The sequence below is a fragment of the Bos mutus genome, chromosome 5 (assembly GCF_027580195.1).
Source record: "Bos mutus isolate GX-2022 chromosome 5, NWIPB_WYAK_1.1, whole genome shotgun sequence".
Lineage (NCBI taxonomy): Eukaryota > Metazoa > Chordata > Mammalia > Artiodactyla > Bovidae > Bos > Bos mutus.
In genome coordinates this window covers 61708634-61721280 of record NC_091621.1, presented here as the reverse complement: position 1 = coordinate 61721280, position 12647 = coordinate 61708634, and the positions used below count along the sequence as shown (strand labels likewise).

General features: G+C 37.1%; 1 protein-coding gene across 2 annotated transcripts in view; it reads left to right on the top strand.

Annotated features, from left to right (window-relative positions):
* Positions 1–12647, top strand: part of ACSS3 (acyl-CoA synthetase short chain family member 3) — a 181026-nt gene that overhangs the window by 55306 nt on the left and 113073 nt on the right. For both annotated transcript variants that reach the window (XM_070370965.1, XM_005892327.3), the window contains 2 exons: positions 2999–3133; positions 8731–8871. In XM_070370965.1, coding sequence (XP_070227066.1) covers positions 2999–3133; positions 8731–8871 — 276 coding nt within the window. The remainder of the gene's footprint in view (positions 1–2998; positions 3134–8730; positions 8872–12647) is intronic.

Below are 12647 nucleotides of genomic sequence, written 5' to 3'. Positions count from 1 at the left end.
CTAGCACTAGAGGCAGGAAAGGGTAAAACCCTTTTGAAGGACAGCAAATAGATCAATGTGATTGAAGAGGAAGAGAAGGTGAGCTTGCAAAGGCAGTTTTTGTCTGAGTTGCATCCTGTAGATGCCGACCAGTCAAGTTTTTGAGCAGGTGACTCTCATGTTTTGAGCAATGTTAATTAAGAGGAGGCAAGTCTGGCAATATGGTGTGAATGGGAGAAAGGCGGGAATGAGAACCTTCGGTCGCTGGTCTCTTTGTGAATCAGTGGCCAGTGAGCGATGTGCAGGAGAGGAATAGCAGTGGGAAGGTTAAAGAAGGACTGTCATTATGGGAGTAGGAGATGATTGATCCGGAGAGTTTTGCAAGCCCAGGATGAGACATTCTTAACAAAAAGGGAACTAGTATATACTGAGGGTCCCCTGAGTGCTAGGCAGGGAGTGAGGTTTTACATATGTGACTTCATCTGGTAATAAATAGATCAGTTATTAGAACTAGGAAGCTGGTTTGCACACAAATTGGCTGGTTCTTTTTTTTCCCTCTCTCCTTTTAAAAACATGTTGAGTTAGTCCTTTGACTTCCCTGGTGGTGCAGATGGTAAGGCATCTGCCTACAATGTGGGAGACCCAGGTTCAATCCCTGGGTTGGGAAGATCCCCTGGAGAAGGAAATGGGAACCCACTCTAGTACTCTTGCCTGGGAAATCCCATGGATGGAGGATCTTGGTAGGCTACAGTCCATGGGGTCACAAAGAGTTGGACACAACTGAGCGAATTAACTTTCACTTCCTTTAGTCCTTTGAAGGGAAGTCTAGGGGGAAATGTGTCACTGATCTGCAAATCAGTGGGCAGTTGGAGACTTCTCTAGTTTTTTAGCTACAGAAATTCTTAAACAGCATTTGGGCATTTGGGTTGGAAAGATCTCCTGGAGAATGGAATGGCTACTCTTTCCAATATTCTTGCCTGGAGAATTCCATGGACAGAGGAGGCTGGCAGGTTACAGATCATGGGATCAAAAGAGTCAGACACAGCTGTGCAACTAACACATGAGATACATTGTTTTTTATAAAAAGCTTTTATATGACATGGGGAAAAAACATATACACACACACACACATAATAAGAATTTGTAAAACTTATGCTGCATCACTGGCATTTTTCATTCATAACAACACACACACACATACGTACCCTAATCTTGTTAAGGAGTTTAGGCAATAAGTGTGTGTTCTTACGGGCAAGACTTTTGAGCAGGTCAAATTGATGATGAGAAGATGGAGACAGCAATACATACCTGAGATAATTGAAAATAGTTAATATTTGAAACCAGGAATGATTTTGATGTCATGATTTTCAACTAAATAGCTTGAGAAGAGTTTTATTTTAATAGATGAAGATGGGAAAAATGTATTCTGATTGAGATGGAATAAAACCTGCAATAAAAGGCTGTTAATAGAAATGCAAAAGAATGATTTTCTAGAGGAAGAATCTAATTTTGACTTTATTAACTTATTCAACTTTTGATATATTCTATACATGTTTTTAATTTGATGTGTAACTTTCATTTATTCAGAATTCTAATTGTAGGGAGTGTTATCTAGAGTTATTTTTGTACATATTACAGACGTTAATATGTGAATTATATTCAAACGTCTGACCTTTAAAAATATAATAAAAGGATACATGATTTACTTTTTACTTTTTTCTTTTTTTGCTTTTAAAAGGCAGCTTAAAATAGTGGAAAGAGGAATGTTTTGAAATCTGTCAGAACTGGCCCTCTTTCTGATTCCACCACTTATAAGCTGGGGCTCACTATGCCGCTGACACTGGGCCTCAGTTCCGCGAATATTGAATGATACTGAAAACTGGAAAGTGCTATATATGCATATATTTGGCACAATATAAACCTTCCCTAGAGGAAGCATATTGTAACCAGAAATCAAAATTCAGGAATGGATGCACCTTCTGGGATTGATTTTTCTGTCTCCTGAATAATTTATCTGTCTCCTTTGCTTTGGATTTCTCTGTGAAGAAGCAGTGTACTTAAAAGAACAAAGGCATGTTTGTTTTGTAAATTACTGAGAATTTTGGTTCCATGCCACAAGTATTTTGTTGAGAGCTTATGTTACGACAAGCGTTGTACCAGGCATAGGAGACAGGGAGGTACTGGGGCCCAGACTTGTCCGTGGAGAGCTCCCTGTGCAGAGATGGGAACGAAGGAGCACCTTGACTCTACATGGATATCTGAGGCCTGCTCAGGATCTACCAAGGAGGGAAGACTCACCTTGACTCTTTGGGCTACACCTGCACATATCTTGAAGAATGACTGGCCAATTGTCGGCCAAAGAAAGTGCCAAGTGTGTCTTAATGCAGACTCAGACTCTGTGGGACTTGAAACTTAAATCATTTGAGGGCCCTTTTAAGAAACACAGGACAAATTTGCAATATAATATTTTGTGAAAATGAGTATGCATTTGAAATGAGAAAGAATCATAAAAAAGTATTAGAGATTCCAGTCTCTTCCTTCTGAGGTCACTTTAGGTGTTTAAGCAAAGACGCTTACATGAAAAACCTTAGAAATGCTTATTGATAGCAGTCAGGGTGGGTCTCTCCCCTCTAAGAAATGCTACAACTTCAGTAACAACCAGCTGTTATGTGGGCGTATGCAAGTGAGGGGACTCTAAGCTTCCATTTCACTGGTTCATGGCAAATTTACATCTACCTGGCTTAATGAATTCTTTGGGAAGTATTTTTTTAACAGCTCCTGTTTGTTGGCCAAAAGCATCATTGAATGTGGAATTCTGAACAGGTAAGGGAGATTTATGTGGAAGTGGTTAGGGCTATACCATTTAAAACTAGTTTCTTGGTTTTCAGGCCATTTATTCAAGAGAGAACAGAATCATTCAAACATTTCTTTAGAAATGTTAAATTGTCAGCCTACATCTGAAATATTGTGATTACCTTAACTAGGATGGTTCAGCTTTGTCGTTTGTTTTTCATTGTAGCCCAAGCTGGTTATTACAGCATCATTTGGCATTGAACCTGGAAGGAAGGTAGAGTACGTACCACTTGTAGAAGAGGCTCTGAGAATAGGACAACACAAGCCAGATAAAGTTCTCATCTATAATCGTCCACATACGGTAATATGAATACTGAATTTGGTTCTTGCTTATGCTGGTGTGCTAAGGATGATTGTTGTTGACGATTTGACAGGAGCACTTGATTTATAAACTCTTAAGTATCCTTTATGAATGTCACTATTTGGGGCAAAAGACAATGATGTTTTCTGTCTTTATAAAAAACTAACTTAAAAAGATTGAAACATAGAAATATCTGTAATATTAATGAATTGGATCCAGTGAATAGTCTATTGTGGTGTCCTTTATTAATTTATACTATAACTTTAATAATAATACAGTTGACCCAATGCAGGGTTTAAGGACATCAGCCCCCAGACAGTTGAAAATTTGCTTATAACTTTTGGCTTTCCCATGAATTTAACTAATAGCTTTCCCATGAATTTAACTAGAGAAAGAACTGTATTTACCTGAATTATACTTATCCATATTGTAAGTTTATGTCTGTTTATAAGATGAATTGTCTATCAGTACCTGCATCAATATTGTCTTATATGATACAAAATACTGCAGATGTACTACATATTACAACACTAGACATCAAAAATGAAAAGATAATGTGAAAAAGAAATTCATATTTAGTTACAGATGTAATGATTCACACATTCATAGCAAAGAAGCAACAATACAATTGCTTCATGATAGCCTGGGCTATACACTAATGAATGAAATATACAGTTTTTATGGCATATGGCATGGCCTTATAGTCATATTCATACTATAATATTGGAAACATTGTTAACTTAAAAAAAAAATCACTTCCCTGTGATGATAGGCTGATACCCAGTTTCTCTAAGTACCAGAGAAAGAGGTATACTGTAAAGTAATGTAATTCTAAGTTAGGAAACAGTAGGGAAACTACCACATTATTAATTTTATATTAAATATCACTTACTTTATGCCTATATAAAGACAAACTAGTATCTCCACATATGTATTCATGACATCACTTTTTCTTAACTTTTTTGATATTTCTAAGTAGTATGGTTCATCTGCAAGTTTTTCAAATTGCTATAAATCTTCAAAAATTTTTCCAACATATTTACTGAAAAAAATCTACATGTAAGTGGACCCTTGTTGTTCAAACCTGTATTGTTCAAGGTTCAACTGTACCAGAAACATTTACTGACAGCTTACCGTATAATTTTTAAGACACTCCATTCATGGATAATTTTTTTAAAACTTCCTGATAACTTTATGAGCTTGGCATTACTTCTGTTTTAAAGAAGAGGAGTCCAGGAAAAAGAGAGATAAAGTAACTTGTCCAGCTAGCATCAGGGTCACGATCTGAATGCGTGCATTCTGACAGTATGCTTAATCTCTCAGCTACCTAGTCCTGTGGTGAGGTGTGATTAATTTCTTTTTAAAATGTCTTTTAAAAATGTTAGAAAAAGTAATCGGTCTGGAAATAAAAACTATGTTCAGGAAAACAAAATATGAATATTTTAAACAGATAAATTACTGTGATCCATGAAGGAAGAAAAAGCAGTATAATACATAAATGACTGTATTTTACAATGCTTTTTCCTAGTAAATTGGCCCAAATAATCAGCTTATTTCTACATCCCAAGCTAGGTCTCCAGCTATTTATAGTTAGACTGACTTGGGTTTCTAGCAGATTAAAATTTTTTGCAGAAGGAAAATTGCAAGCGTGCAAAGAATCATGCATAATTTGTAGAACTCTTGAGAGGTTATCTGTGGAAAATGCTTAAATGACAAGATGTAAGAACAGAGAGCATTAGAGCTCTCTCAGTTTGATTACCACCTAGGAAGTCCCATCACCGCATTACGTTCCAGTGTAGTCTGAGTAGTCTGTGGTTCCTCAGGAAAGGCTGCACTCAGTGATTTTAATATTTTCAATGTCTTGAAGGAGAATTTTAAATTTCTTTCAGATGACCTCCAGCATGTTTTTAAAAAAGACTTGTTGCTGTTGGGTCAGGGAGTGTAAAGTCAGTAATCCAGAAGGCTTTGAGTAAGAAAAGGCTAGGGGAAGGGTAGGAACACAATAACACAAGTGTTCAGTGTGTGTGTATGCTATTCACACATGTATGAATTCATGTAGAATTTCCAAAGAACTTAAGGCTAGACCCAAAGGATTTTCAGATATTCTTTATTCAATTCTTACATTCTTATAAACCAGTAAAGTAGATGTTATTACTGGCCCAATTTTACAGATGAAAATACAGTCATGGACAGGTCACACCACAGAGTCACAGCCACGAAGTGGTGGAGCCAGCATTTAAACTCAGTTTAATGACTTTTAACCAATGAGATATATGCTGTTTTCTTTTGCTTTATAAATGCTGTGGATATGGATATGTTTCCAATCAGATTTTTCTCAAGCAAATATAATCTTTTACCTTTTTTATTATTAATATTTGCATACATCTCTAACATTCACATCTTAATGCAATATTATGCATATTGTAGGCACTCAGAAGATTATTATTATTTTAATTTTTGAGATAATTTATTACATTAGGCTTCCCTGCTGGCTCAGATGGTAAAGCGTCTGCCTGCAATGAAGGAGACCCAGGTTCAATTCCTGTGTTGGGAAGATCCCCTGGAGAAGGAAATGGCAATCCATTCCAGCACTCTTGCCTGGAAAATCCCATGGACGGAGGAGCCTGATAGGCTACAGTCCATGGGGTCACAAAGAGTCAGACACGACTGAGCGACTTCACTTTCACTTTCACTTTAATACATTAAGATAGATCATAAGAGTACATTTTGATGCATTTTCAAAATTGCATGCACCTGCATAACTCCATCCGAATCAAGATAGAGAATTTTTCCATATTTGTTCCTTTTTCCAGTCAACAATTCCCCATTCCTAGAGGCACATGCTTTCTGATTTGTACTGTCATAGATTTTTTGTTGTTGCTGCTTCATTCCCAAGCTTCAAATAGATGGAATCATACCATGCATAGACTTTTATGTCTCCCTTCTTTTGTTCAATATAATGTTCTGAAGCTACACTTCTTGTGTGTCATGTATCAATAGTTCATTGTTTTTTACTTTTGAGTAGTATTTCCTAGCATGAATATATAAAAAATTGGTTTTCTATCCTTCTATTTATGGAAATTTGGGTTATTTCCACTTTGGAGCTATTATGACTAGAGCTGCTATGAACATTCTTAATCAGGGCTGTGTGTGGATCATGTGTTTCCATTTCTCTTAAGTAAATATATGGAGGTAGTATTGCTGATTCATATAGTAGATGTATATTTGACTTTACTAAGAACTTTGACACAATTTTACATAGTGGACATAATCATTTTATTATTCCAGCAGAAAATTATGAGTTCTAGTTGCTCATTTTCTTTATTGTTTGGTATTTTATAAAAATCTACTTTGATATATAACTATTTAATCTTGTACTTTCTGTTGCATGATGTAACGTTTTCCCATGTCTTTCTTTTTAACAGTAATGTGTTTGTATTTTTAAAAAAAACTCTCATAGATAACATTTTGGGATCTTAATTTTTTCATCCAGTCTGACCGTCTCTGCCTTTTAAATAAAGTATTAATATTAAATCCATGTACATTTGATTAAAAAGGATGACAGCCTTCTCTTTCCTCTTAATAGGTAGAGATCCACTGTCACTTTCCCCCCTCCCATAACTAGCTCCCTTTCTCCCTCTCCTTATTTTTCCTGAGACCTTTCCTCTGTTTTGACTCTCCTTTATTTCAGCTGGATGTCTCTTGTCCTTCATATCTGACCTTCTGTTGAGGCAGTAATTAAACCCAGTGGATTGGCTTTGCTTTGAGTTTAGAAAAGATACAAATTATGAGGCTCGCTGATGCATCTCCTAACTAGGATTGCTTTTTTGCCAGAGAAGATAAAAACCTGGCTGCCACTCCTAAGCCTCAGGGAGGCTGTGAGGGCTCCATTGGCAGGTCACATCACTCATCTGTTGTGCTCCCCCAGGACTGCCTTTTAAGAGTGATAACAACTAGGAGGGATATGTCTATAGAAGTAAATGCATGTATGGAAAGGCTAACGTTGATTTTCCCCTGTCTTCCTTTCATTAGATCTTCTTTAAACATGCCTGCATTTCTTAGCCTGAAGAATAACCCTTCATTCAAATCCTCATTTTGTTTGAACTGCAGTTATTTTTGTGATTACTCAATTGACATTTTTTTTTTGTTACACAGTGTGATGATTTTTTTATAGGTCTGTAACTGTGATGCCCTAGGCTTGATAGTTTGAATTGAGTTGTGTTTATCTGATGCATAAAAACAAATGGAAATGGAAAGTTTGATCACAGTTAATTATATTTATTTATCTAAATGGTGCCTCCAGGACACATCCACGGTAGGGCTGGAAAAATCAGTTGGGGCTAAAACGTCCCCTTCTTGAAGGTCAATTCAGATTATTGTCTATCATGTGCTTATTCATATAGGCATTATATTTGTGATACTATTAATATATTGAAGTAGCAGTTTGTAATTGTATCCATTTAAATATATGACCATTTTTTTTTACAACCTCAATCAATAAATTAAGGAACCAGAGAAGCGGAAATGACCTGGCTTGTAAAAATCTGTCAGTGTCTCTGAATTTAGTTGAGGGATTACCTGAATGAAGTGTAATAGTTACATATGCTCTCTAGGTGGTGAACTTATTTTCAGTGAGGACTGTGTAGTCTTGCCTTGTGCCTTTACTAACAGGTTCAGCAACTGTAAATTTACTGTTTTGTCATCTTGAGATTAGTCAACATTTCAGAAAATAACTAGACATGTACTGGATCATAACTCTAAATAGCTATAACTCTCCACTACAATAATTTTTCCCTAAGCCACTTTTTTCTTCTTCACTGGCTTGTTTCATTGGCACCTTTTAAAGACACCTGTCTAACTTAAGATGTGTCTGTCCAATTCATGGCTCTATTATCATAAGTTTGCAACACAGAGCTTGGTTCTAGGAACACAAAAGAAAACACACATTTCTACCATATTAGTATTGTAGGTGGAGAAAAACTTGGGTAGCTTTGTATACATGTCTCATACTCTCATTAATTTCAGAACTGATTTTTGTCCTTAAAAAAGTGAAAGTAGATTAACCCTCCTCCCCTGAAAGTGATTTAATATTCTCCTGTTTGGAAAAATGACCACAGTATTACCCTTAAATGGCAGTATTACCCTTGTGTAAAGAGAAACTTTAGTAGGTTAGTTGAGGTTTCATTGTGAAGACAGTAGTTCTAAAGTAAAAAGAAATAGATTATGATAAATAGAAGTTAGTTTTTAAAGTCGATAGTGTACATACAGTTGTAGAATCATGAACCTCTGTTAGTTAAGCTCTTACTGTTGATGAAATCATGCCTGCATCACATTTAATTTCTTCAATATATCTCTAGGTTTAAATAAAACATTTTCTGAGATAAGTTCAGTTGAAGTCAACATCAAACTGTTGAATTTCTTATGAACATTTATCCAAACTCATGACCCTGAGATATTGACTTATAGGTCTGACATTTAGCTGTATAGGCCTAGATTTCAGTCAGACACTCAGACTAATGTAGATTTCGTTACTCTCCAGTGTTTTCCTGATGTAATCTCCTTTGTTCAGTGCATATTCCTGGGTTTTTGTTTTGCAGGATATGGTTCCCTTGGCTCCAGGTTGTTATCTTGATTGGGATGAAGAGCTCTCAAAAGCACAGTCACATGATTGTGTTCCCGTTCTTTCTGAACATCCGCTGTATATCCTTTACACATCTGGAACGACGGGGTTGCCAAAGGTATGCTCTCTCTTGTTGCGTTCTTCAGTCACTCAGTCGTGTCTGACCCTTTGTGACCCCACGGACTGCAGCACGCCAGGTTTCTCTGTCCTTCACCATCTCCCGGAGTTTGCTCAAACTCATGTTCATTGAGTTGATGATGCCATCCAACCATTTCATCCTCTGTCACCCCCTCCTCATCCTGCCCTCAGTCTTTCCCAGCATCAAGGTCTTTTCCAATGGGTCAGCTCTTCCCATCAGGTGGCCAAAATAGGCACTCTCTTAGGGATAGTTATAGTGACAGATTTTTTTGCACGTAGAATATTTGATTACTGATTGAAAATGTTTGCAGACTTTATCTTGAGGTTTAGGCTTAAGTAGTTTATATCTTAAATCCTGTGTCTAAATATATAGAACTATTCATTATATTTAATGCCAAATGCTTTGTCTGTATTTCATTAAAAATCTTTACAATATCAGCAATATTCAATTGCTTTAGTAAGGTTTTAACATATATTTGATTGAATATCAGTTGGCTTAATAAAATTTTATAAAATATATTTTAAGTGAAATATTTTTATTTTTTAAACTGAAGTATAACTTTCATACAGAAGTTGATTTTTTATTTAGAGGAATTTGATTTATCATTATAAATGCAGCTTGGAGAACTGGCCTAGACAGTTTGATCAGCAGGTAATTTATCCAGAGTGTTGAGCTATTTGATTTGCAGCGCTGAAGATACTCAAGGATTTTTAAGTCTTTTTACCCTGAAAGGTGTTTTCACAAAGCAAAGTTAACAATGTCAATATTCTTGAACGTGTCAGATACCAAACCATTACCACTTTTGCCTGGTATCTCCAAATAACACTGTTTCTTTATACAACTTCATAAAGATTTATGCAATCATCTTTCATCTTTATTAGGGAGTTCAGTATTCATTGAATCACAGAATGTTAGTAGGCAAAGGGACTTTTCACAGTCACTCAAATCCTATATGACATTGGCCCACTATTAATACTGGAACTCTATAGCATCAGAATTCTGAACCATAACCTGTTAATATTCTCAAAATAGTGATTCTATTAGTTTAGATTTAAATAAAGGAAGATCACGGAGAAGGCGAGGGCACCCCACTCCAGTACTCTTGCCTGGAAAATCCCATGGACGGAGGAGCCTGGTGGGCTGCAGTCCATGGGGTCGCTAAGAGTCAGACACGACTGAGCGACTTCCGTTTCACTTTTCACTTTCATGCATTGGAGAAGGAAATGGCAACCCACTCCAGTGTTCTTGCCTGGAGAATCCCAGGGACGGTGGAGCCTGGTGGGCTGCTGGCTACGGGGTCGCACAGAGTTGGACACGACTGAAGCGACTTAGCAGCAGCAGCAGCAAAGGAAGATCAAGACTTAAAACATTTTATATGAAATTCACTTGCTTGTGAAAAAGAAAACATTTGGTAGAAGGGTATATTCTCTCTGACTACAGACACAATGTTTTGTTACATTTTGGTCTACCATCGTGTTCTGTATGTAGTTGGTACCCACACTTTTGTTGTGTGAATAAATAAATTAATGCATATACATAAAAATATTTGTGTCATTGTAGAATCAAAGCCCTGTGCTTTTTTAAGAACTCTGGTCATCTGAAAAATAAAATTTTCTTATATTGCAGATTTGTCTGTTTAAGCAGTCCAAATGATTACTGGATGCAGTCTGTCCCTTCCACTTTTTGCAGTTAAGCATTATGTACCAGCCACAATGAATCCAAATGAACATTTGGCTGTGAAATAAAAGGGACTCAGCAAGTTATAATCTAATATAAAAGTATCAACATGAGAGCCAACCACTGACCCTGAAAACATAGTAGAGCCTAACCAAAAAATAAAAATCACTTTAGCTCCTTAAAAGCCTGAAGGAATCTTACAAAAACTTTTGGTGCTACCTTGAGACTTTTAATCACTGAAATTCACTGTTGCCTGGATGGGGATCAATATGAGAGGGCAGAAGAATAGTTTGCCATCAGTTTAAAATTGACTCAGCTAGTGTAGTGGAAATAAAAGTAATATATAGGGCATTCAGTCTGAAAAGTGATGATTCCAAATAAAGAAGAAACCTAGATATCACATATTTTCTTTGCATCAAGAACTACTTTCTGGAATTCTTAGATGCCCAAACTGAAGATTGTTTGATGTTTTTATCATCCTCATTTTTTTTTTGTTACATTAACAGTACCATCCCAAAGATTAATCTATTTCTATAGATTGGAGAAAGCTTTAATTGTTTGAAGATTTCTATTCACGCTGAATTTAGTTCATGGATGTTCATTAGGTGCTAAAAGAGATAAAAAATTAGTAAACCACAGTCCCTTCAGCGTAGTGGGGTTGCAATATATATCAACACAGATAATGTAAGATAGACTGTGATCTTTCCCTAAGAGGAAAAAACCCTACTTTGGTCTCTTGAAGAAAAGATGAGTTTGAATGGCATCTGAAGGATTAAATTCCATTAGTTCAACAAATATTACTGAGCACCCAAATACATATCTGACCATCTTTTTAGAGTTCTGTGGCTGGATACAGGCACTGAACAAAGAGCTATGTAATAGGTGATGTGTTATGAGGAAAAATAAAACAAAGGAAGGGTGAGGGAGAGTGAGAGTGCTGTTTTATCAGGGAGATGTCAGGGAAAGCACTGGATGGTATGACATTTGAAGGACGAGTAGAAATTTTACATCAGGTGACCTCATGAGGAGGAGGGCATTCCAGGTTGATTGGGTCAATATAAGTAAAGACAGGAGCGTGTAAGGCTCCAGGATGGCTACTGCAGTTGGTGCAAAAAAAAGTAGAGAAATGGCCAGATTTATAGGCAGGGGCCAATTGTTTAAAATTTACCCAAGAAGTTTAACTTATATACTGCCTGTAAGGAATGGAGAGCACCGATGTTTCTTAAGGAGACAAAAATATGAAGGAAGGTAACCCTTGCACCATTACACAATGGAAGCAAGGAGATTGGATTTCAAGCTGTGCTTAGTTTTGGACCATTTATTAGGGAGCAATCGGAGAAGGCAATGGCACCCCACTCCAGTACTCTTGCCTGGAAAATCCCATGGACGGAGGAGCCTGGTGGGCTGCAGTCCATGGGGTCGCTGAGGGTCGGACAGGACTGGGCGACTTCACTTTCACTTTTCACTTTCCTGCATTGGAGAAGGAAATGGCAACCCACTCCAGTGTTCTTGCCTGGAGAATCCCAGGGACGGGGGAGCCTGCTGGGCTGCCGTGTATGGGGTCGCACAGAGTCGGACACGACTGAAGCGACTTAGCAGCAGCAGCAGCAGCAGCAAATCAAGGATAAGAGTAAAACAGAGGAAGAGTACAAGGCTTTGAACCTGAGAACATAGGAAAGTGGTTTTGTTTATTTACTAAACTAGAAACAAGAGAATGGTTTGGGGCTGGGAAAAGTGGGGGGTTTTGTATATACTGAGTATGATGTCTCTTTGGGACATTAACATGGAAATGCCCAGCCGGTAGTTGGAAATGAAGTTCTGGGTTCAAGAGTACATCTCGATTTGGAGCTAGACCCTTGGAATATCATCAGCTAGATGATGTAGAGGACTAGTGTTTAATTCATGGGATTGAGTAGGTTTTACAGAGCAGGGCATGCAGAATGGCAACACAAAGTAGTCAATTTTAAAGGTCTTTCAGAAATATTTCTCTTATCCCTTCAGTGCACTTTAGAATTTCAATTGCATTGAAAGTATATGTTGCCAACAAATACTTTTGCCACTTATTTTATTCTACTTTT